Consider the following 26825-nt stretch of genomic DNA (forward strand, 5'->3'; position numbering starts at 1 on the left):
CTGACCCTCTGATGTCACATGGACTACTTTGATGATGTTTTTATTAACTTTCTGGACATGGACAGTATACCGTACATACATTTTCAATGGAGTAACAGAAAGCTCTCGGACTAAATCTAAAATATCTTAAACTGTGTTCTGAAGATGAACGGAGGTCTTACGGGTTTGGAACGACATGAGTGTGAGTCATTAATGACATAATTTTCATTTTTCGGTGAACTAACCCTTTAATGAGGCATTGACTTTGCAGGCAGAATTTTTGCACAAAGGCACCTCATAAAATGATTTCGGACAGGCTTCTGAGGCAGAGTAATGGTTACAACAAAACAGAACGAGTTTTGATAACTAAACAAATATTTAATTAGTATAATACTGGTTTCTCGCTAGAAATAACATCAAAAGTGCAAAAAGTTAGAAGCATACATTTACACACAAACTGACCACCAAACGCACTTTCAGACGCTATCTTTATTGAATGGAACACAAAGAATTGTGGGATATCAAAGAAGAAGGTACCGGAGACAGGAAGTGAAGTAGGATTTGTATTCGGATGTGCCTTTAAATGCTGCCTCCGAAGGCAGCTTAAAGTGCAGTTTAAAGGTTGAATTTAGGTGGAAATTTCATTTTATTTCGGCGAATTAATAATTATAAATATTATAGCGTTTTGTTGAGGAATTAAATCATTCACGTAGTTTGATTTGTATATGAAAACAAGACGCTCATTTATTATCATACACGGGCATAAATAATCATAGTCAAAACTTTATTGGCATAATTGTCAGGAGTTTACAGTATTTGCAAAGTATATAGTAGCAAATACTAGTATACAGAACGTTAATTAGGTAAATATAAAAAATATAGCCTAACAATATAGTAATAATAATAATCTACAAATGTTAAATGAAATATTAATAAAATGTTTTATCCATCTCTGGTAAGCCCGGGTTGCTATGGTCATGGATATCGTCCCCTCAACCTAAGGAATAACTTAGTTAAGAAGAATCAGAACAGGAACAAGAAGTGCTGATACATTTTCTAACGATTTCCAAAAAGAAAATATTTCCGTCATCAAATACTCAGTTTTAAAATGACTCCAAATTCACGAAATGATGAAGTACACTTCTTCAAGTACTTCACGCCCTGCTTATCTGTCTGAAATACACACGCGTATCTCTGTCTGTTAGCCTGAAAGATTCATATTAGCATTATGCCTGCTCCTCCCTTTTTCCCCGGCGCACAGCAATTACGTGCAAACTACGAGTCCCATGATCCCCGGCGTCGTCAGGCGGGAAGTATCTGTGTTGGAAGGGGATTACGTTGATACAAGTTAGGAGCTCTCAGCTGCTGGCCTTGGCCCATCATGTAAGTGCCTGCCGAGGTTTCTTTGCAGAGCGGTTGCAGAAATCTCTCCGTTTTCGTTGCGTGCAATTGAAAGGCCAGCCTTTGCACGGAGAACAAGTTACCCGACGCCCAAAGGCTCCGAGTGCATGAAGATCGCGGCTTGTATTTTGCACCTTTGTTGCAAGCAAGCCCGCTTGAAGCCTCACTTCGAGGGATAGATGGAAGGAGGGAGCGACAAGGAAAGCAAAGTCTTTTGTGCTTCCCCTTCCCCCAACCCAAAAGAGGAGATGTCTCTGCCAAAAGGAGGTAGGTACTTTTTTTTTTTACTCAACCGATCCGTGCAAAACCTCGGAAATGCAGCCAGCGTTGCATGGCTTGCAAAGTGCACGGCTGCAGCTTCATCGTGGCCAATGCATTAAAAGTTTGATGGCTCGCAAAGGGTCAGTTGCAACGCCTGTTTTAATGATCTGCCCTTTTGCAGAGTTTCTGGTAAGGCGATGCTCTCCTTAGACACTCGCACAGGCGCGATTTGCATTCTTGATATGCCACGATTATTAAAAGAAACGCCTTTCTTTCCGCGTTGAGGAACTGCCTAGCCAGCAATGCAAAAGTGATTGTGCAATGGCAACGCTGTCCGCACCCGACTTATTCACGCGCACGAGGCGATTTTCTCTCGAACAATGTTCGATTGTTACGTCATGACGGCCTCGGCTTCGTTCTGCACATTTAGATTAGTTCGTACAACTTCTGGCGTTGATGCATGCGAGGTGCATTAGATAACATGAAACTTTGGCCGACGGGTGACTGTGCAAGTGCAATGGGGAAACAGGGACCTGACAGCCTGCTTGCATGCCATGTTGAGCATGCAACAATTTTTATTAGTTGCGCGTAATGGAAAATAATTCGGACGCTCTGTCATGCAAGCTTTGTTCTAGGAGTAATGCATAGGTAAAGACTGCAAAAATAAGGGGCTAAATATAGTTTTGTTGCTGCAAACAGGCTTCAGATGGGCTACACAAGACGACATGCAAAAATTTCCACAAACCCTCAAGCAGAAAGCTGCAGAAAAATACTGTTCCGTATTCCAAAATTACTTGATTAATTGTGCATATTCTAAAATTGGCTTTTACTGGCATTTGTTCACCTGTTCATGCACAATCATTATACTCATTGTATGCAAATTTGTTGCATGCATTTTCATCTTTTCCACTTACAATGTCCCACTGCATGAAGCTTTGCGTGCTTCAGACCCTGCCCTTAAATTGACCCGCCAAGTTATGTGACAGAGGATGTGACACAAGTTAAATTAATGGCTGATGGACATATTTTTAGGTATGCAATTGTCATCATGTGGTCAAAAAATGGCATGCAAATGATGATTTGACCATCTTTTAGTGTCTTTAGGTTATAGCACTATATTGAGAGTACTTATTTTAAAATTTCAAGCATTTAAGTAAACTGGGACATGTCTTAAAATGATTAATTTGCCTTGCACAGTCAGACTAGTAGGATTCATGCATTTACATCAAAAACCTGCAGTATATAGCGGTCTTTAGTACTGGTGCATGTTTCAAACTTTTCTACCATTTGAATTTTGGAATGCATGCTCCGAAAAAGTATAATAATAATAATTCTGACAAAAACACAGGGTTCCCAGCACTGTATGCTTAGACCCCTTAATTACACTCCATGGAGCCTTTGCAACATATCTAATGTCCCTGCTCTTTCATGGAAGTACTGCATAGAGCCCGTGTGTGAGGTTTCTCACACCTTGGGCTGAATTGACGTACATGCACAAGCCCAAATTAAAACTATGGCAGCAGCTGTTATACTGGGTCCATTCCTATCGAGAGGCAGATTGCAGCACAGGAGTATTTACATTTTGAGAACAGAACACTCATACATCATATATTAGTAGGCGTGGTTGAAGAATGTGTGATTCTGACGCCCTAATGAGGTGATTTTGCATCGTTGAAAGAGCAGTAATTGTGCTGTTGTGTAACAGTGACACACCTGAGGAACATTTGAGAACTAAATCCTTATGAACCAAGCCTCCGTCATGCAAACAAACACAGCTTTACCTTTGCACGAGGAGCAGGTAGTGGATTGTGAAGTGCAAAGTTTAAGGACTGCTTGATAGTGCAACTAGTTTAGACTTAAATATAAATGTATTGTATGGTTACTCCTTAAAGGGATAGTTCACCCAGTGTTCAATTACTTATGTACTTCCAAACCTGTGTGCATTTCTTTCTTGTGTGGGGAAAAAAAGAGATATTATGAAAAGTTGTTTTGGACTTTTGGACCGTTTTTGATTTTAAACATGGCTTGATCATGGCTGTGCATATTTCTCTCCCGATCCAGACGAGACGACTTTTTCACTGGAGAAAGCAATATTATGGATAAGATACTCATATTTACGCTGAAGCAACAGTTTGAAGTTTTTAATGATGGATTTATTACAAACACAGCTTTTCACTGTACAAAATGTTGATTGTTCGACTTAAGTTGTGTTATAGATTGTTATATTTTATCAGCTATTCTGACTCTCATTCTGACGGCACCCATTCACTGCAGAGGATTATTTTGTGAGCAAGTGATGCAGTGCTACTTTTCACCAAATTTCTTCCAATTAAACAAACTCTTACATCTTGGTTGACCTAAGGGAGAGTAAAACTTAAATTTTTGCACAAACTATTCCTTTTGATGCATACTTGCACACTAAAACTGTGATCTGAAGTGTCAAATGCCTTAAAGCTGCATAGTTCAGAATGAAAACTGAAAGTCAGATTATAAAACTGATTGGAAACAATCACTTTTAAGTGGATGCACGTAGACTGTTTTTAAAATTTGGCAACTATTTTCCTGGTTGGAAGCTATTTCTTACATCAGTGGGGGTCTATATTGTGCTTGTTGGCCCCTGGTTCATTGAGTTTGCACTGGCTCCAGTGACAAACACAGGGAATTGATGTCCCCGCCATGCAACCATGCAGCATGCTGCCGCCATGCACAATTGTTACGTTTGTCATGCTAATAGACCACAGAGATACTAAATCCCCTATCTGCGACAGCTCAATTGTTGGTGACCGTCCAGCCTTGCTGTGATGTTTTGATGCAATAGCATGAGGATTGTTTTAAGCATTGTGCAGCTGATCCACCTAGACCTGTCACTTTTCATCTGCGTGCATGGAGAGCACAACCATGCCGTTCCATCTCTCCAGCATGCTTTTGCATGAATTTATGCATGCTGTAATTCAGGGCATGGCATCTCCACTAGATACTTGCATGCAAATCACAGTCTGCACGTTGGCAAGCTTGCATCCCAGTCTCTATATCAACGAAAGCAATACATTGCATGCGTTTTTGTAAGCAGCTAAGCTGTTTATAATGGGGTAATGTCAGGCCTGGGAGTGTCCTCCTGCTGAATCGCTTGGGAGTGACCATATGATGACTCTATTGGCTCTCTGGGAGGCCCTGTCTAGAGGCCCCTTTCTGTCTGTCTTTGTTTTTGTTTTTCCTCTCTCTCTTTTGTTCTCTCTCTCTCCTGTGGGCTGTGAGCTATGCTGGGTCACAGGAACTGCATTCTGACATTGATCCATCTTATTGCAGACTTCTGAATAATTGACCACTTTTAGGGTTTTCTCTTGAAGGCCGCCAGGGTGTCTCTTACCATAGCATTACTAACAGCATTGCTTTCCAAGAATGGACTGCCTTTATCTTATTGCAATCAGGGTGTGAAATACATGTCTAGAAAAGGTGGCGGTTACCTCCTTAGATGCCTCATTTTGGGGTGAAAAGCAGTTGGTTTCTTAAAATCAATCCAAAATATTTACCCAAATGATGCGTTTCTTAATGAAAAATGTATCTGAATTATATAGTTGTTTTTTTTTTTTACAATGGTGCTTTAAATTGTTCAAACTTCAAAGGCATTTACAATATAACAAAATATTTCAAACAAATGCTTTCTATTCATTAAAGAATCCTCAGATTGTATCAGTTTCAACAATATATATATATATATAGCAGCACAACTGTTTCCACATAATAACAAGCGATGTTTCTTGAGCATCAAATAAACAGAATTATTTCTGAAGGATATACAATATTCACAATATTACTATTTTTACTGTATGATCAAATCATTAATCAAATAAATGTAAGCATACAATCTTGTCATTTGTAATTCTGGAATTAGTCGTGCAGACAAAATAAGTTATTTGATGTTTTTAATTAAATTTACAATATCTAATCTATATGTTCTAGAGAATGTGTGAAGAAATTTCCTGCATTATGACTGATTAAATTGTGTGAGAAACCCACAATCCTGCGCCAAAATTAAGTTCTAGGTATGCTATTGTAGAGAGCGAGTATGTCATGTATCCTTATTTAAAAAAAAGATTTTGTATTTACAGCACCCAAGGGAGGCCCCTTCTCTGCAGGGGGCAGTAAACTGCTTTCTGTTGTCATCCAATGAAGCCAAAATGTGTTCGATATTAAAGAAGCCTTTACTTGGCCCCACATGCACAGTTGTATAAAACCCTCGCACAGGCAGGAAATAATATCTTTCTACAAATGACAAGACAAATCCATTCTGCAGTGCAACATTCTTCTTATTATGCAGGTCTCTGTTCAAATTGACTCTTATGAAATTTCTGGTTTTGTAAAAGCCTTACAGATTTCGTAACATTCAATATGCTTTTCTTAAGTTTAATTCAGTAAGCTTGTACATTGAATTTAAAATGGTGCCGTCTTTAAAAATAGTTAGATGAACACCTTCCATAGTAGTTGCACGGGTTTCCAATGCCCTCATTTACTGTTAACACTTCTGTTTGGTTTTCAAAATGGCGTATGTCACAACCAATTATGCTAAGTGCTGAATAGAAGATTTTGCATCACATACAAACCACTTAGTGTGACTGCGGCAGTGTTTCGTGGAAGATGTCAGGGCAGAGATTGAGTGTCAACAGGTTGAGGACTCCACCCTCTGGTAGCACTTTGCCTTGCTCTAATTCTGCCGGATCATACATCGAGGAATTGGGACACCTCCTGGTATCGGAGAATAGGAGAATGCCATCAAAAAACATCATGGCTCATTTCATTCTAGAGTTTAACTGTCAGAATGTGCATGCACAATTATTAGATTGCAATTTGAAGTAGATTTATGTGACACTCGCATCACCAAATGTAGCTGTCCCCTGTCACAAGCTCAATCCATCTAATGTAATATATGCATGAAAAAAAAGAAGATTTTAGTTAAAGGTATTTATGTGCCACTAAAATCACTAGACGTACTTGCAAAAATATGTGTTTGCAAACAGCTTGGTTCATTGAGGCAACGTTGCTCTTTTGGTTTGGCCTCCTATCCCAAGCTGGATCCATCTTAAATGTGGCATGCAATATATGTGCATGCAAATGATTACATTGCACTTGAAGGTAAATTTATGTGCCACTAATATCAGCAAATGCGCTTACAGAAACAACTGTTTTCAAACAGGTTGGTTTATTGAGCCAGTGTTGCTGTTTTGGACTGGTCTTCTATCACAAACTGTCAGACATGTGTGCAGTAGTGTACAGCTGTAATGGTGACATGGTTGCTGGTAGAACAAACTGTTTTGTTAAATGGAATTACCTGTTTGAATTTGAATTTATAACATCTACAGTTACAGTAATATATCAGTATGAAGTTATACTGTGAAAAACATCTCTCAACAAGCAGTCTGTAAGAGCTCACATGGCAAACCACACAACGCTGTATGATCTCCCTTAAAGCGTTTAGTATGAAGTGATCCCAATTTAGCTTGTGCACTTTCCGCTCCAGCTCCCTGTGGTCCCTGCCATTCAAATGCATATTTTACATAAAAGCGCATTTTTGTAAAAACTCTGAGGTTTTCAGTACTGCAGTACGCATCCAAAAAAATTAAATGATATAATTTTCTTTTATTTTCAGTTTAGTTGTTTCAGTTTTATACTTTTTTTTATATATATAACTTTTTAAAGCCTTTATATACATACTACTAATTACGTTTTTGAAGAGGTCTCTTAAGCTCACTAAGGCTTAATTCCAGGCTTTATTGATCAGAATTACAATAAAAACAATAATGTTATGGAATATTACAGTTTAAAATAAATGTTCTATTTTAATAGCCTATATTTTAAAATGTAATTTAATTCTTTTGATGGCAAATCTGAATTTTTAGCAGCCATTAGTCCAGTCTTCAATGTCACATAATCCTTCAGAAATCATTCTAATATATGATAAATGTGTTAAACATTTCTTGTTATTAATGTTGAAAATAGCGGTTGCTGGTTTGAAATATTTTTGGGAACCATGAACAATTTTTTCAGGAAAAAAAAAGCATTTCTGTGAAAGAAAGCTTATGTTATATTATATATAATTCAGGGGTGTCCCCAAATAAAGATTTACATAGTCGAATCAGAATTTTCGAATCTTGCCGATAGTCAGGCGAAATACATTACCAAGAGTCAAGTCAGACATTCTGCAGTCATATTTACTGACGTTAACAGGGAAAATATGTTACGGACACCTCGCAGATACTAAAATGATATATTCTTCTTTTGTGGATGCATTCTTCATGCAACGTGCAAAAAACACGGTAGCTAAACTCGAAAAATTCACAGCGTTTTATTATAATAGTGTTTTTGTTGTAATGTTATTTATATGACAGTCCCAGTCATAGTTATTAATATTCTGCATTGTTGTTTGTACTGCTCACACTCCGCACTAAAGAGATAATCACCGTAGTACTACAACTCAACCAAATGCATCTTATACAAGATAAATTATATATACACCATATATATAAATCAACTGAAATGTTTTGAAATCACCTGATCGGAAAAATCCAGTTTCTCCACCTGTGACAGTTTGAGTTTCATTAAAGATTTAAATCCATACCGCCAAGATGCTCCTCTGTTGGTCACAGATTATGGAAAGTGAAACTTAAATCTATAGGGGTGGTTGGATTTACTCACGCACGTTAAAATATTTATTCAAAGCTTTTCTTTTCAGATTCTTATTTATAGCATTATCTTAATAGGCTGTGTTTTAATTAATTGGGAGAAAACCGGTAGTTCTATGTGAAATCAGACATTTGAGCACCCCCATATAGCCAAAATGGCATGATCATAACACCTCAGAGAATATTCAACTGTGAGATTGGCAGTCGAATCAGGCTCCTCCTATCGAAGTATCGAATCGTCGCGGTCACCCCAATATAATTTTTCTTATGTTTTTCTCTCACTGTGCATCCTCTGCAGTGAGAAGCAGTGACGGCATTGGTTCTAAAGCAGTGTCCCCAGCTGCTGTAACCCAAAGGGTCTGCCATCTTTGGAAGTATAGTGTATCTTACAAACTGCCAGTGCGGTCAGAGGGGCCAAACAGCCGGGCAGCCCAAGAGAAGTTATTTTCATCTCTCCCTCTCTTTCTAATTCACCGGCCCTCCTCCGGGTCCCTGAAATTCCATTGAAAAACTCTTGGGATTGTTGGAATTCTGTGTGTGAGTGGGATAGTGAAGGACTAGAACTGGCTGACTTTGGTTTTGTGATACGGTCCTGGGTAGACGACTACAGAGCAAGCAAACTTCAGCTAGGGGGTCTCAGGGGTCAGTAATGTTCATGTTACTCCATAACCCAAAACACGACGGCAATTGTGCCTGATTCACATTGCTAATGGTCACCTGAGGCCAGGCGCTAAAGGACCTGCCAGACATTAGCAATGACTGTGCTGTGCCAAACCCTCTGTGTTGAGAATGAAGCAATAAATTAGGCATTTGATTAATTCAAACATGATTTGAAGGTTTTTGAGTGTGTCTGACATACCTGGACACCGTGTGCTTTTCATTACGAAAGAAGGCTGAGTTCAGCAAATTAGAGAATGGGTCTGTGTGCTTGCTTAATGTTGAGTCAGCTTTAGTCTTACTCAAATGATACAAAAATATAACACTTGCAAATCTAGGTGTGTGAAAACTGTGTTATGAAGTTGTCTTAATTTACTTTCTGTAGTTGTTGAACAATACCTTTGTTTCCTACCTGCTTTCTTCCTACTGCATGATTATATAATCTGTTGAATCTTTTTTGCCTCTTCTCTCTGTCTTGTTCTCCCTATGCAAGCACTTTCACATGTACTGATATCATGTGTTTTCGGTTTGGTCCTGAGTGTGTACGTATGTTTAGTTTTTTTTTTCTTGTTTACTGCTATGAGAACAGTGGTTTTTAGGTCAACCTTGGGTTTGGAGTAGTAGTATAAAAAAAGAATGTAATGCATTTGATTATAGTAAGCTAAATCTATTAATATTATGTTTTCTTTAATAAAAATAAAGCTTTTCATTGATTGAAATTGAAATAAACCTGAAATGAGTATAAAGTTCAAAAGCAATTATTTGAAATTGAAATCTTTAAAGCACCCTTGCTAAATAAAAAATAAAAACAATTATAAAAAAAAAACCTTTGAACTAAATTGTATTCTTATATATTATATGTGAACATTTAAGAATTTACAAGCATCTGAGCACTGTATGTATAGTGTGTGTATGTATATGTGTGGTGTGTATATATATATATATATATATATATATATATATATATATATATATATATATATATTATATATATAATTTTTTTTTTTTTTTTTATATATATACACACACACACACACACACTATAGAATATAATATACTACTAATACTATAATATACTACTGGATTTGATACATCTGTATGCATTTACTTGGAAATGCAAAATATTTTCTGCACAATGACACTTGTTGGACAAGATAATTTGCAATCATTGTTGCATTCAAAACGTTTATTGCAGGTAAAATAAGTATTGTTATAAATCTATATTTGTCTATACTGTTTTAAAACAAATGCATAGGAATATAGGCATAAACTTGACTTGATTATTTTTGAACTTTTAATATTTGGGGGGAAAAAAAATTGAGTAATGTAAAATTCTGTCATATTTTTGAATTCGCTCAATGAATCCAACTTTTGTTTTTGAATTTTTACTGCACAATAAGCAATTAATTAAATTAATGCACAGTAGCATTGCAATTTGTGCACTCAATTTAATAATGCTATCAAAATCAAATATATTGTGACTAGTCAATGTGTTGTCCAGCCCTAGTTTAGACTTCACATGGTCTTTTAGCTGTGCACTTTGTACAGTGGTTCTGTTGAATAAGAAACCTTATTTATCTCGGTTATGCAAGCAATAATTGCCAACTACTTCAAGAGCAGAATTTATTTACAAACAGAGTTCGTTTATGTGACCAAAATAAATGCAATATGTGTTTATCTGCATGCATGTGTTTAGTTCTTCTAGATGCGGCTGGTAATTCTCATGGATGAAAGAGCTTTTCCAGTCTGTAGAACATGCTGGAACATGTTCCAGCAGATAGAGCCGCCTCTGCATCTCCCTTTACATTTTGTCTGTACATTGACACATTTAAATTGCTGTAGGCTGTGGATTCGCTATAGTCCTGGACTGTTTACCATTTTAGTCGGCTCAACTTTGTCACATCGCCAACGTTCTCTCATGCTGCCTCATTAATTGCCAACTCTTGATAAAAACAAACAGCTTCCGGACACTTTGTGGCTATAATTGCAGTAGTCAATACCAACACCGGGAACTTTTCACGGGCAGCATTGTGACATGGAAGGGCACTCGTTATATTTGGAGTGCCTGAAGTGGCTGTTTTTAATGCTTATGTAACAGTTTTCACAAAGTTAGCAAAGTCACACAGAGGTCCAGTAACTGAGATCAGCCTTTTCTCTACATCACTGATGTGATCAGCCTGAAGAAAGCTATCGGGTTTCGGCCTGTAATGTGTCAGCATGTGTGATTTTTAAGGATTAGGGCTTTCAACGTGGAACATTGCTTGCGTCGGTTGCTAGGGAGTGATTTCCAGTTGGGGCATAGTTATTTTGGCAGTCGTGATCGGTGATGTATTTTCTGCAGGAGGCATGCAACCATTTTGTGCTTTTGTACCCTCACTTTAAAAGGGATTCGAGTCCTTGTTTTTTTTTTTTTTTGAGTGTCAGCTTTCCGTTGCTATTGTTGTGCATGCAAAGGCAGGTGGGAGAGGTTCAGAACTACTTTTTTTGCCGGTAACAATAGTGTAACGGACATACAACAGGACTGTGGGTAAAGGTGGACACTGCACAACCCCCTTCTCATGCTGCACTGGCAAATAGCTGCTCAGATTTTGTGTAGAATTGTACAATATGGGAAGTGTCTCTGCATTTGTTTCCTGTCTGTGGGCTCATGGTGTGGTCAGGCCTTTATAGAAGCCACACCTTTTGCAGGGTTTCTTTCTCTGGTAGTGATCTGTGCAGCTGTTGAATATTTATTAAAAATATTGTATTTATTTATTTATTTTGTGTGTGCTGCTAATATACTTATACTCTTATTTCAGATTAATGAGACCAGCTATTATTAGACCATGATTATCCAGAAAACCTGAAAAACACTGTGGCTCTGTTGTGTAGTCAGCTTTGCTCTGCTTGTTTGAGCAGCCCTAGACGAGTTTGGGGCGGGACTATCTGTTTGGCTGACCAATGACAGATGTGTTCTGGAAACTTTTTTTTTTCCATTTTCCATGTTCCATATAATTTATTCATTTATTCAAATTTGCATGTATTCATTTCATTTTATTAAGTTGCCATGTGAGATTAGAAGTGCTCTTTCCATTCCTGGTTTTAAATCTAGGCTGAAGACTTTTTTTCACTGCCTATTAATTTGTTTGCCTCCTATTATTTTTCACTTGTTTTGTATTTTAAATGTATTTGTATTATCAAGTGTGTGTGTATGTGTGTGTGTGTTTTGTTTTGTTTTGTTTTTTTAGTACATGGGTCATTTTAGTCATTGTGCCTAAGGATTATAATTTACTTATTTAAAAAAAAATGTATTTTAAGTTCATTCAAATTTAATAATTTTTTTGTTGTATCGTTTTTTTTTTAGTACATGGGTCATTTTAGTCATTGCTTTTTGTTTATTATTATTATTATTTTAGCCATTTGTTTTGGTGGTAGTGGCTCAGAAATTGCTTTAAACCTTCTACTGTGGCTTTATCTCTCTATCAAAACATTATTCTATTTGCTTGAGCAGCCAGACATAAAGTTTGCCTTAACCTTTATTTTGTTTTATTATTATTTTTATTTTTTCAATTAGACTAAATTTGATTCAATTTAAATTTTTTTTTTTGTTTATTTATTTATTTATTTATTTTATTATTTGAAAAGCTTAATCTCAATGATGATCTAAATATTCCAAAAAAAAAAAAAAAAAAATATATATATCTATAATATATATGATATATAATATTCCATATAAAATAAATATATATATAATATATATATATATATTAAAAGATAATCTAAATATTCCAAAAATTTAAAAAAGCATATATATACGATGACCGTAATATAATTAAACATTGTTTTTAAGATTTCAGGAATTTTTTTTTATTTATTTATGTTTTTTAATTTTTTTAATATTATGATAAGAATGATGGAGGAGTTATTAGCAGATGCCTGTGAGTCAGACAGCTTTTAAGGACCAGATTGAGAGCTGCTGATGCTACACAGACTGATATTCTTTGATCATCTTTTTAGTATTCACCATTACAGAAGTACAGCATCTGACATCCTTACCCAGGCACGATTGTTGATATGTATTGAAATATCTCATACAGAGCACATTATACCTTTTGTTTGCCTTCAGCAGACTGGAATGAGTCAGTCAGGTGGGTGTGGGCTGCTCATGTGCCATCAGGTATGTGGATTGCCCCACTCTGGTGTCACTCACGATGATGGGTCACGCCTGTGGCAGCAGCGCCTCCGATCTGCTTCAGATGGAGAGAACGTACCTGGCCCTGCTGTCTCGCCTCCCTCTTTCACACTTGCACTCTCTCTCCTCGCACTCTCTCGCTCTTTCGCATTTACTCAGCCAGGATCTGGAGCCGCTTGCGCTGTCTGACCGTAAGTGCTCATCCGATAGGGAATCTCGCAATTCCATGGGGAGCAGAAATAAAGGAAAGGGCTCTATATCCCTCAGGATGGTTTCAGAATGCCTTTTTTGTTTAGACAGGCCTTTTGAGTTTTTTTATCTCACATAAAGCTTTTGTTGCAAGACTTTTTTTTCTTTCTTAAAAGGATCTTTTAAAAGGACTTGGGCATAATGATAATTTTTTTTCTTCTTCTTTAGCAGGTAAAAAGAAGCCACCACTCAAGCTTCCGAAAGAGGTGTTTGAGAAACCCCAACCTGCTCCTACGTAAGATTTTATGCAGATTTTAGTGCACTGATTAAGTTGTAAGATAATTATGCTTTTCTTGATGGTATTCATTAATGGTGCTAAAACTAAGTGTTTCTGTCTGAGTGTGTAAGTAGAAAAGATTTTATAATTAAGGCTGGCTTTAGTTAGTAAGCCATTTACTGTGTCAGACAAGGACACTCAATGGGATTTCTTTGTTGCGCAGACCCCCGAGAGACCTGGACTCCAAAGCCTGTGTTACTATTGGAGATAAGGTACGTTTCACCATCCTTTCTTTAATTAAGAAGGAGAATCTTGTATTTTCATCTTATACTTTTTCACTCCGTTTGTCTCCTGTCTTCTGTGATGTCGTTTTTCACTTTTCAGTTATGTTTTTTTTTTTTAATTATTCAAAATAAATCTGCATCAATCTGTTCATGGCAATAAAAAAAAAATCTAGCTTCTCTGATAAATATTTCATGCTGCGGGGTTTCACTTCACCTGATTCTCTTCCTCATCTGTATTAAAAAGCAATATGAGAGGAACTGTCCTTGGGTCATCTGTATGGAAAGCATCTTTGTAATTTGCATTCCCGTGCTAAGGTGATAGACATGTCATGTTTTACATTGCTTTTTATGGTGATGTAACTCCTGTGCCGGGCTTGATACGAAAGCTTGGCTCGGTGAAGGACTGGCGGGTTGTAAAGAATGGCCCAGTGCACATTACAGCCCTTTTGAATACAACTGATTGTAGGCAGCCTGGAATGTACTTTACTGCCTCTCAGGCTGTAAAAATATTTATTTTAAACTCATCAAATAAGTGGAATTTTCCATTGGCAAAGATTAAGGCTTTTTGTCTTACAACCAAACCCGAAGAGTAAGTAACTTACTAGCTTTTTGATTAAGTCAGATAGGTACGTACAAGCTTTTGTGAGGAATTTTTAAGGAGCCATGTTGTTGTTGCCTCCAGGTTTAAGGCGTTTGTTGTGAATGCTAGTGGTAGCGAGCTGAAACAGGGATTGGAAAATGATATCAGGGATAGCGTGCTTCTATTCTTCATAGGAAACAATCAGCTTATGCTCATTTGTGCCATTTATTTTTCTCTTTTTAAGATGTCTTTCAGACTGTGTTTGGAATGCAGGCTTAATTTTTTCCCCCTGTTTGTCCATCCTTTTTTTTTTTTTTCTTGGTTTCCTTTTATCTGCCATTGGATGTGTGCATCAATTTCTCCTTTCTTAAACTTTATATGATACCTTTAACGTGTGTTTTTGTTGTGAACAGAACTTTGTGGTGAAGGCCGATGATTTGGAGCAGATTGGAGAGTTGGGCCGAGGGGCGTATGGAGTGGTGGACAAGATGAGACACGTCCCAAGTGGCGTAATAATGGCAGTAAAGGTGAGTTCACACAGGCCTATGCTAGCCAGACTCATGTGGGGAATATTGCTATAATTAAATGTCTCAATTCAACAGAAAGTATTAATTTGAAAGTCCTTGTTTTTTGTGGTGCACATTTTTATTTGAAATTCAGTTTTTTGTATTAATTTCAGTGTAATAATAAACCAATGAGCCTAAAGTTACTTACGTTTTTATAAAACTGTAGTAACAAGGTCAGTAAATTAAATTTGGTAGCATTAATTGCTGAAATGAAGTAATTTTCTGCCAAGTAATATGGTTCTGGTGCTGTACTAAGCAACCTTAGGGCCTTTCGCAACGCAGGAACCTTTTCATAGTACCAGAACTAATTGTGGAACTACCTACTTTTGGGCGTTTTTGCACCGCAGGAACTGGATGTCGATTTTAGTACCGGACTGCCTTTTTCAAGAACCAAATTAGCTCCTACTCCGGAGCAGGGTCTAACCAGTACAAATGGTACTACCCGTGACGTAAGTAGACATTGATTGGCCAGACGCATTCGAAAACGCCCTCACCCGCCATGATTTAAAACGCTGTGTAACGTACTGTAAACATTGTGTCAACTTCGCAAGTATGAAGAACAGTGATAAATATACGGACGCTGAAGTGCAGGCACTTGTAGCAAATGTAGAACTGCCAGTTGTGGTTGGAGAATCTTAGTCCTCCTTTCCGTTCTTTCAGTCGCTTTACGTATACATCGACATTCCATGTCCATTATTGTGAAACCTGCGAGACACAACAAAAACACAGCTCTGATCACAGCGTCCTCCATCCTCCTGTTGTTAAAGTTGTTCTTTTTTGTTTTCGTTGTTGAACGCCGCGCACAAATGACATCGCTGTCGACTGGCTTACGTCACGTCCTAGTACACACTGTCGGTGCAAATGTAACCCTTTAAATAGTAGTGGGAAACAGTTCGCGCAAAATCGTCCCGGTACTTCAGCACTGTACTTTTAGTTCTGGAACTAAAGCGGTGCAAAAGACCCTCTTGTAACTTGCCATATTTAATGTGTGGTGGGCTAGTGCGTGTTTATTAGCATCTTTCAACTACCTTGGAACCGGCTTTGAATGGCTTATCCATTTCATCGTAACCATCAGTTTTTTTTAATCATATTTTATTTTTTTTTGGAGTTTTTTAAAGTGTTTAAAAAAGTTCATCTTCCTCAAGTTAATATTTTTGGTTATTTTTGTTTTTAATTTTCATTAAAACTTTATTAAGCAACTCATAGAAGATATATAAACTACTATTCAAAAGTTTGGTGTTGATAAGATTATAAGAAATCTCTTATGCTCATAAATGCTGCATTTATTTGATGAGAAATATAGTAAAAACAGTAACATTATGAAATATTTGTAAAATTTAAAAGAACTGTTTTCTATTATATTTTTAAAAAAGTAATTTGAACACTGTTTATCAGCATCCAGCACAGAAACTATCATAATTGACAATGTTATTGCTTGTTTCCCTGACCCATTTTATTCTACAGCGAATCCGGGCCACAGTAAACACACAGGAGCAGAAACGGCTGCTAATGGATCTGGACATCTCCATGAGAACAGTCGACTGCTTTTATACTGTTACCTTCTATGGAGCCCTGTTCAGAGAGGTACAAGCACATGTACAGTAAATGCACTCAGCAGTCATCTCATTTGTCGCTATTTTAATACCAGATTACAGAGTAGTAATTGTACAGACTAAAGGCTGAGCAAGCCCAGTCTTCTGAATCTGTGTCCTTACAATGTCTCAACTGCATTATTGTACTTTGATCTGAAAGAAAAGTTCCACAGGAAGTCCTACAATGGGAATGTGTTTAGTCATTTCCTGCTGTCTCATTTTATAGTCAGATTGTTGTTATGTCTGAAATCCTAGCCCTAACCTGATTGGCCCATTGTGTTGTCAGGGTGACGTGTGGATCTGCATGGAGCTGATGGACACCTCTCTGGATAAATTTTATAAACAGGTGCATGAGAAGGGTATGACCATCCCAGAGGACATCCTGGGAAAGATCACAGTTTCTGTAAGTACCACCTGATTTTCTGTCTTTTATAAAGATTTAAAGCTTCATATGTTTATTTTTAATTGCATGCCCACTTCCTGAGCATTTACGATCATTTTAAGGCTGTGCAACTCTGAGCTCCTGCAGATCTGTAATGAGCCCGATGTTTTATAATCCCATTGCAGATCGTGAAAGCATTGGAGCATCTCCACAGCAACCTGTCAGTGATACACAGAGGTGAGCTGCGGCTCAAATACAGTGTTGTATATTTGCTTTTTAATGATGCCAGCGACCGATTTTCACATTTTCTGTCTTTCTTCAGATGTGAAACCCTCTAACGTCCTGATAAACATGCAGGGTCAGGTGAAAATGTGTGATTTTGGCATCAGCGGGTACCTCGTGGATTCAGTGGCGAAGACAATGGACGCCGGCTGCAAGCCATACATGGCGGTAAGCACGAAGAAAGAAGAGTTGTATATTTAATTTTCTTATGCTGGAATTTGTTTTTTCCATGTTAGAGCTTCATAGTTGTTTAATAACAATAAACACAAGCACATTAGTTTCAATACATTTCTAAACTGAATATTTAGGGTTAGAATATTTTATTTATTCTTATTTTTTTTTACATGTTTGTTTGAGTATATAGGTAAAAAAAAAAAGAAATATATATATATATATATATATATATATATATATATATATATATATATATATATATATATATATGAAATGTATATTTAATATTTTCATTGAGTAATACTTAAATAATTAAGTTATATGGTCAGTTTTTTTTAAGTGGTATTGGAAGCTTTTTGACTATTTGCCTTAAAACGCAAATAATGAAACACTCTACTGTACTCCGTAATGAATTAGACATGAGCTATTCACATTTAATGCACTATATTTCTAAATGAATCTAAATATTCAGAGTCTGAATATGCATTTTTCTTATTTTGCAAATGTTGTCTATGTGTGTATATGTGACCCTGGACCACAAAACCAGTCATAAGTCGCTGGGGTATATTTGTAACAATAGCCAACAATACTGTATGGGTCGAAATGATCAAGTTTTCTTTTAGGCAAAAAATCATTAGGATATTAAGTAAAGATCACGTTCCATTTGTAAGTTTCCTACGGTAAATATATCAAAACTTATTTTTTGATTAGTAATATTAATTGCTAAGGACTTAAAGCTCCAGTATGTGACTTTTGTAATTGACCACAAGAGGGCGCATTTCCAACAATAACAAAGGCGAAGCTTGATGACGCTATGAAGCAGGTGACGATGGGAGATGTCGTTTTTAATTCGTTTTCACCATAGCAATGTATCTAAATAGGATAAACGAATCATGATCATGGATGAGGTAATTTATTCGTTTTTGTATTACCTGTATATATGATCGTATTATTTTATGTCAACATAATTAATGAACTGCAAGGAACGTGAAATGTTACTATATTATCCCGTTACAACTTACAGCTATTTGTTAAATGATTTATTGGGTTAATGTTGTGCAGTGTTAAGTGTTTATGGTTAATGCCAAAATAAATAATTGATTTGCTTACCTGTCTATCAATACACTCGCGAGAGCAGAGTCTCTGTCAAGTCCAAAGATTTTCGCGCAGCTCTCTCCATCTCGTAAAAACCCCCTGGCCGATATTTATCCTGGTTTTATTCCTCCGTTTGTCACACAGTCTGCGTGTATCCGAATATGGATGCTTACGTTTTACTGGCACTTCAATGCTCGCCAAAGAGTTATCGTGATCCATAACAACGACAACCAAAACCATACGCGCGGCTAAAAAAAAAACATAACATAACATAACGACCATGTGATATTCCGGTGTGGTGGAACATCACATGGTCTACACTGGAAAAAAAGTATAGAGCGGACATTGCGTCACTGAGAGGCGACATATTTTTTTCCGGGACGGCCAGTTATTTAAAATCGGAATTTCTCTGAAATAAAAAATCTTTGGAGACTTTTGAGATATTGTAAGTACACAACTGGAGGAAATATATCACACTATGCAAGTTATTTTCGGAAATTTTATTACAAAATTCCTACATATTGGAGCTTTAATTTGGACAATTTTCTACTGTAAATTTTGAATTTTTTTTTTGCACCCTCAGATTCCAAATTTTCAAATAGTTGCATCTTGGCCAAATCTATATTCTAACAAACCATACATCAATGAAAAGCTTATTTATTCAGCTTCAAAAAGTTGACCCATTTTGTGGTCCAGGGTCACATATGTAATACAGGTTAATTCAATAAAAAACAAAAGTAGTATTTTTTTTTATAATATTTTACTATATATTTAAGTATTTGTTTAATAATTTTAAGGTAATTAAATTGTCAGCTTTTGTTATCTTTTTAATATTATAAACATTTAGGGTCAGTGAAACAGCAGAAATGTTTCTTTTATTTATTTATTTTGGTATTTCAAGCATTATGACTATTTACCTTAAATCACAAATAATGAAACTGTCTACTGTACTCAGTAAAGAATTAGACGTGAATGGTTCAAAAACGTAGCCATTCAAAAAAACCATATTGAGACATCGATAAAGTGTGCATGCTCCAGAGAATTCTCCACATACTTCATGTAGCACTGTATATAGCTGTGAATGTTGTAAATGGGAGACTTGTCATAAAGAGTAGAATACAGTAAGAGCAAAAGTGACATATTTTTTTATGGCACTTTCTCAGGCTTGCTTATCTCTCTAGCCTACTTATCAAACCACACTTCCTCTTTTGCCCACAATCATATTAATCAGTCATAATTCTTTCTCACTAACAGCCTGAGAGAATCAATCCAGAGACCAATCAGAAAGGCTACAACGTCAAGTCTGATATCTGGAGTTTAGGAATCACAATGGTACGTCTGAATGACCTTTTTATATTTTTAACACTTCAATGTTGATTAATTGTAACTTCATATATTGCACTCAAAATGTATGTATTAATATTAGGGCTGTCAGTTTATTTAAAATATTTATTCACAATTAATCAAATACTTTTGTTATAGCTAATATGTTAAGGTTTAAATTTGATTAAAAAAATTAAGGCCCATGTGTAATATAAAACAACATAAAACAATGCATTTACATTAATATGAATAACTGTTTCTCTTGTCCAGCTTCAGTGATGATTAAATTTCACTTGGCAAAACAATAAGTGTTTCATTTGTAAATTATTCATAAAAAAGTCTTTCTCTGGTATTTACTGATTGTTACAATAAAAAAAAAAATCAGTGCAGCTTCCTTTGTTGCATGGCACTTTATGGTTTGTGATGGTTGTGCTGTGACGTGTTTGTTTTTTGCCGTGTCAGATCGAGCTGGCCATTCTGCGGTTTCCCTATGACTCATGGGGAACGCCATTTCAGCAGCTCAAGCAGGTGGTGGAAGAGCCGTCGCCCCAGCTGCCTGCAGACCGCTTCTCACCCGAGTTTGTGGACTTCACGTCACAATGGTGGGCGAGCTGTTACACACAGTTGCACACTTACACACCAGAGTACAACAATAATGACTGCCAACTCACTGGCTGCAACACAAATGCAAAGAGTACTAAAAAAAGTGTAATTTTTTTTTTTTTTTTTTTTTACTTTTTTTCTGGATCAACAAAAAAAAAATTCAGGTTGAGGTACTTTTAAAAATAATATAAAAATAAATGTATATTTTTATTAATCAAGGATGCATTAAATTTATCAAAAGTGACAGTAAAAATGATTTTACATAAACAACATAAAAAAAGAATGTATCACATTGTTTGTTTATTTATTTAGGAAAACATTTTGTTGAGCACCAAATCAACATATTAGAATTATTTCTGAAGGATCATGCGACACTGGAGTAATGTGTTTTGTGAATTATGATATGACACTGGAGGTTATTTGATTTTTTTATTATGTTTAATTTGAAAAGTTATTTTAAATTGTAACATATTTTTACTATATTTTACAATATTACTGTTTTTGTTGTCATCCCTTTCAAAATCATATTTGTCAAAAAAAATCTTTTTTTACTTTTCAAACATTTGAACAATAGTGTAAATCATCATCCTGACATTCACTAAACTGGACAAATCCTTTCTCTCCCGGATGCTTTAGTGTTTGTAATAGAATATTGTTGCATTGAGTGACTGAATCAGTGTTAGATCTGTAATACACATTTGGGATTACATAACCCGAGATGGATATTAATATGTAAATGAGGCCTTTAAATTGATACGGGATAAGTTTTACTTGTGACTCGAGTGTGTGGGATGATCATGACTGAATTCTGTAGAAGTGCATTTCTCTGAAACAATGCGAACACCACAAAGTTTCATGAAAGTGAGAACACTCATTTAAATGTAGCATAAGACACACACACACACACACACACACTATACATACCTTGACTCTGCATTGTGTAGTAGGAAAGCGAACAGGATGTAGAAACCTTGATTGCATCCTCTCTGTCACATTGTGAGGGGAAGTACTTGAGGCCACAGTTTGCATTGAGGTTTTTGCGTGTTCCTGCTGCAGTTCTGCTAATTCGTATTGTGTTTCTAACATATGTTTTGCTTTTCTCTGGTTGTGTTTCAGCTTAAGGAAGAATTCCAAAGAGCGGCCGACTTACACAGAACTAATGGTGAGTTTGATGCTGAAACTTTTTTCCCCCCACTTCCCTGGATTGGCCTTAAGGTGTCAGACTTGTGCTTTCGATGCAAACGTGAACCTTTTCCTATCTGATTCTGTTTGGCAGCTGACAGCAATTTGACTTGCTGTATTTTATCTAAATCTGTTGTTTTTGTGTGTATGTGTGTGTGCATGTATATATATGTATACAATTAAAATTTTTTTTAATTTTTTTTTTTTTTTGAAATTGATTGATGGATGGAATTAATTTAATTATGTTTTGTGTATTTTTTTAGACATTTTCACTACTGAAAATAGTCAATTTTTTACTTATTAAAAACTTAGAGTGCACAATATATTTTTCAACAAATACAATACATATAGTCTGTTTTGCAATCCACTCAGCATGTTTATATAATATGTATTTACTGTACAAACGGTATTGTATTTTATTTATTTATTTTTTTTACAACATAGCATGTCCATGTTACTTGTGTATTACACTAATACAGCTTTTGTAGCTTTTTCTGTGAGCACATCATTTGGCACAATATTGACGTTTCAAATCTTTTCCACACCCAGCAACATCCCTTTTTCACCATCCATGACTCCAAAGACACCGACGTCGCTAGCTTTGTGAAGAGCATCCTCGGGGACTGAGAACGTCCCTCTCTGCAAAACTGATGTGTTGCCATGGGGGGAGACGGGACTATTTGAGAAAAAGCACCAATAGCAAGACTAACACCTGTAAGACACGCCCACCTCAGCAGCCAACAGTGCACAAGCACTCAGGAGGGTCTGGGGGAAAAAAACACAGAAACTGAGGGTGGGCAGGCCGTTTCCTAGCAAAACACGGAGTAGGGCATGGGACGGGAATCTCAGCACGTGTGTGCATGTGTGGATGTGCGAGAATGAGAGTGTGTGTGTGTGTGTGTATGTGTGTGTGAATTCTTCGCCTGCCTGTATGTGCATACATGTGCATTAAAAGGTTTTACAGTCCCAAGTCAAACTTCATCTATTGTTCAATCCCAGTCCTCCTCCAGCTTTACCTTTCAATCCAAAAAGCAGTTTTAGCATCAGGTGAGTCTGTTAAAGATGTCTGTTGAGTTTCCCCAGTGGCACTTCAGTGTAATTCTTAAAGTATTCAGAAATGTTACCCACCCCCACAATGTCCGGTTCTTCAAAAAATAAAAAAAATAATAAAAAAGAGAGCGAGAGAGAGTGGTATAGATATATTTATCTATTATCTAGATATGTATATATACTCAAAAATATTTCTTGAATTTGTTAAATGAGGACAATATTCTGTGTTGGCTGTAAGGAGTGATGGTTATTAAAGTGGATGAATGGAGCATCTTTCTTTTTTTCCTGAATTTGCAAAGACTGATTTAGTGCATTTGTGTCACTGAAGGCTAATCTGTTTATAAATGTCTTTATAGTGTGGGTCTAGGCCCACAGAGCTGTCCCTGAACCAGACGTTAATGGCCAGAAGTGAAAAGAGCGCTTTTCACATACCCTCTATGAACTGTGTGTGTGTGTGTGTGTGTGTGTGTGTGTGTGTGTGTGAGTAAACGCTTGTGTGCTTTATATGCTATTCATCTAAACCAAGGTGATTTTGGGCAAAAGGTATCTAAGTCTGTTGGCTATATCTAGACCTCTTTGTTCTGAGCCAATCAAAAATTCTCATTCTTTTCAATTGCAATCCAACTGGAAATTATTATATTATTATAATTATTATCATTATTTTATTATTATTATACGCAGTGCATATGTATTAACAGTAATGAGGTGTTCTGCAGTTTCTGTATGTGTTGTAACTGCTGTTTTTCTCATTGGAAACTTGACTTTCTTTTTAATTTTAAGGTGGTGTGTGCAGGTATGAGCGTGTGGTCATTGAGCATGTGTGTGTATGTGTCTGCATGCGAGCGTTATATAAAAGTCTGAACACACGTAGCTGACACTTCTTTCAAAGCCTCACTGTGACTCGGAAGCCTGATTTTGTGCCTCTCTATAGAAAAAAAAAACAAAAAAACACCTACATTAAAACAAACTACAAAACCCACGCTGCTGTGTCATAAGACATGCTTTGCTTTCCACAGGCTTCAGATAGTGGTGGGGGGTCTGTTGCTTTGCTTTCTGGGCTTCTGGTTTTATTCTCGTATCATTTTTGTAAGTTGGAGATGATGAATGTGTATGAGTGTGTGTGGGTTTTTTTTTCTTTCTTTCTTTTGGTTGTTTTTGTCTTGTGACCACTGTATACAGAATGGATAACACTGCTGATTTGCCTGTAATCGTTATATTGTTTGATTCAAACATAAAAGTTCTCTTATATCTTCGCTGTTTCTTTTTGATATGCTACATTAAAATGGTCAGGAGTTTTTTTTTTTTGGCCAGCAATCAAAAATTATAATTCTCTTTACACGTTGGTTTAATTTAGTTAATATATATGCATTATATTTGTACACTGTAGAATTAAATGGTCAAACTGACAAAGCCATGCCTAGATCACATTTCCCCCCCAACCACCAACCTCTCTGTCACAATTCAAAAATATCCCAAAATTGTTTGATTTTTTTTTTTTTTTTTTTTTTTTTTTTTTTTTCTATTTGAAATATTTTAGTCTTTTGAAGTCAAATGTGACCTGGACATGATTCTTTAAAATTTAACCAACAAAAAAATGCAAACACAAGTATGTTACTGAACTCCTGAAACACGAGAACTGACTTTACATTTTTTTTTAAGTTCTGGAAGTTTCTGCAAGTGTCCTCCTTCAAAAAGATGACCGCTGGATGCCACCCAAATTTCTCCACTTCGTCTGCTTCATTCATCCAAATGAATGTTCCCAGCCATCATATGTTATAACATTAGACATTAAAGAGTGGACATGACCATGAGATGACCATACAAGTGAAAACATCCAGCACAAGCACTTTGAAAATGCTATTTTTCATGGCCAGTAGAATAAGAGACATCTTTCATCTACACCATTCTTTTTATTTCTCATTTGTCAATTTCTTCTCTCAAGTGCTGTTTGATCAGTTTCTCGTCACTTTATTGTCATCTTTATTCAGTTGAGGAAGTTTTTATATGAAACAGAAAAAAGAAAATGCTTATGGAAGTGATATCAGATGTTATTGTGTTAACAGACTCTTTTTCTTTTAAGGTGTCAACAAAAATTACATTCAAAGTTTAGATACTCTCCCATTCGGAAGTTTGGGCTTAGATTTAAAAAAAAATGTTTTTGAAAAAAAGTTATTGGAAATTGTAATAACTTTGTTAATATATTTTAAAATGTAATCTATTCATGTGGTGGCAAAGTTGAATTTTCATTACACATTTTCTTCATAAATCTTTGTAATTTGTTAATTTTTGGTGCTCAAATAACATTTCTTATTATTAATATTGAAAGCAGTTGTGCTGCTTTTAAACATTTATGGCAACCTCACTTTTTTTTTCCAAGATTCCTTGATATATAGAAAGTTGAAAAGAACAGATTTGAACATTTTACAAGTGTTACTTTTGATTATTTTAATGCACCCTTGCAGAACAAAATAAATATTATGAAAAATGTTGACAATTTGAAACTAAAAATGTAACCAGTTGTATGTAATGATAATGAAAGAACAATTATGAAAAAATGCCAAGCTTTGTGGCCTTATGACTTGCAATCCAATCCCAGAATGCCCTCTGTGGTCACACAGATAACTTTCCCTTTAATTTTAGTCAATGTGACAAGAAGCTGGACTGAAAACCCAATTCATGATCAACTCAACATCTTACTCTCTCAGGCAATTCTCCCCTTCACGGGTTGCCCAAAAGTCAGCCAAGTATTTTTAGATGTGGCAGATGCAAAATAAGCGTTTGAGGTTTGCTTAAAGGTGCTGTAAGCATTTTCACCTGTTTCAGCTGTCAACACCCCCTTTAAAGCCATGTCTGCAAACCTGAACATGCAAAATGACTGACAGTCTACTGAACTATTCTGATTGGCTGGTTTTATCTGCAGTATAGTAAGGACATTTTTTATTTAAAAAAAAAAAAGCTTGAAGCACTTTTAATGCAAACTTGCACAGCAGTGTTACACAATAGATTTCAGACTTATGAAGAGTTTTTAAATAAGATTACACTGAAATGATTGCAAATTTGTGACAATTTCTGAGGTTAGCAGTTTCGGCTTGGCTTGCTGTTGCAGTACATGCAACTTAAATTTATCCTTTCTCTTTGGAGTGTTACAAGCTCTTGGTGCATAAAGACGATCTGTAAAGTTGCAAAGACTAAAGTCTCAAATCCAAAGAGATATTCTTTATAAAAGTTAAGATTTGTCCACGCCCTCCTAAAATGCCTCGTTTAAATACGACCACACATGTCTAAGTCACTGTGTGGGAAGATTTGCATAACACCACCCAAATGTTCACGCAAAGAAAGATCTGTGCTGGTCGCTGAGGAAATATATCAACTTCGCGTTGTGGTTCGCCGGATCGGCTATCACTGTGGACGAAGCGTAGTCCAGTCCAGTGTCGTCACATTTTTTCTTCGTCGAATCTGCCGGCCGCGCCGTTCTCTAACCCGCTGGCCGCTGCTCACTCAAGCCTGCAGTGTGTGACACATTTATGGAGGACTGTTTACTGAACCTGCAGACTAACCTATAATGGGTCTGTGCTCAAAGGCTGTTACTATAAAGTGGGGCAGTTCCAACTTTGCAAGGACAGTCTGGCACTTCTGACTCACAGCCTGTAAGTACGTTTTATATTTAGAGAATTTGCCACTGATGATTCAAACATGAGTTTTGAGCAGTGTAGAGTAGCACTTGTTGTTTGTCGTTTCTCCGATCACAAATGCAGACATGGTTTTGTTTACGTGGCGCGATACGCAACGCGTAAAAACACAGTATAAGTCATTATAATAAGTAATTATGTACCCACTGGATGCAGCAAATGCCTCGTTTGTAATGGGTTTTATTGGTTTTGTCTGGTCGTGCCGGGAGACTGCATCACATTGTGTCAAGGGGCGTAACATTTCTGTCACGCTTGAGGTATTCAGCCAATCACAACACACTGGATAGCTGGCCAATCAGCATACACCTCACTTTTCAGACTGATGAGCTTTGTAAAAAGCGACGCTTTTCAGAAAGGCAGGGCATAGAGAAGAAACAATAATGTACATTATGTTGAAAATAATGTTTTTTT

General features: G+C 36.4%; 1 protein-coding gene across 3 annotated transcripts; it reads left to right on the forward strand.

Moving 5' to 3' along the window:
- The first annotated feature begins 1302 nt into the window (after window positions 1-1302).
- Window positions 1303-23973, forward strand: LOC109103603 (dual specificity mitogen-activated protein kinase kinase 6). 3 transcript variants are annotated; one of them, XM_042735917.1, is made up of 12 exons: window positions 1303-1647; window positions 13564-13630; window positions 13836-13884; window positions 14890-15003; window positions 16507-16626; window positions 16921-17037; window positions 17202-17253; window positions 17339-17466; window positions 19822-19899; window positions 20353-20492; window positions 21610-21655; window positions 22225-23973. In XM_042735917.1, exons 1-12 carry the CDS (start codon window positions 1560-1562, stop codon window positions 22300-22302), a joined length of 1077 nt encoding a protein of 358 aa, XP_042591851.1. In that variant the 5' UTR covers window positions 1303-1559; the 3' UTR covers window positions 22303-23973. The 3 variants fall into 3 exon arrangements, with proteins under 3 accessions (XP_042591851.1, XP_042591850.1, XP_042591849.1); XM_042735916.1 differs by having other exon boundaries at window positions 1306-1647; window positions 13567-13630; XM_042735915.1 differs by lacking the exon at window positions 1303-1647 and adding an exon at window positions 13015-13337.
- The last annotated feature ends 2852 nt before the right edge of the window (window positions 23974-26825 follow it).

Source organism: Cyprinus carpio, chromosome B12 (genome assembly GCF_018340385.1).
Source record: "Cyprinus carpio isolate SPL01 chromosome B12, ASM1834038v1, whole genome shotgun sequence".
Lineage (NCBI taxonomy): Eukaryota > Metazoa > Chordata > Actinopteri > Cypriniformes > Cyprinidae > Cyprinus > Cyprinus carpio.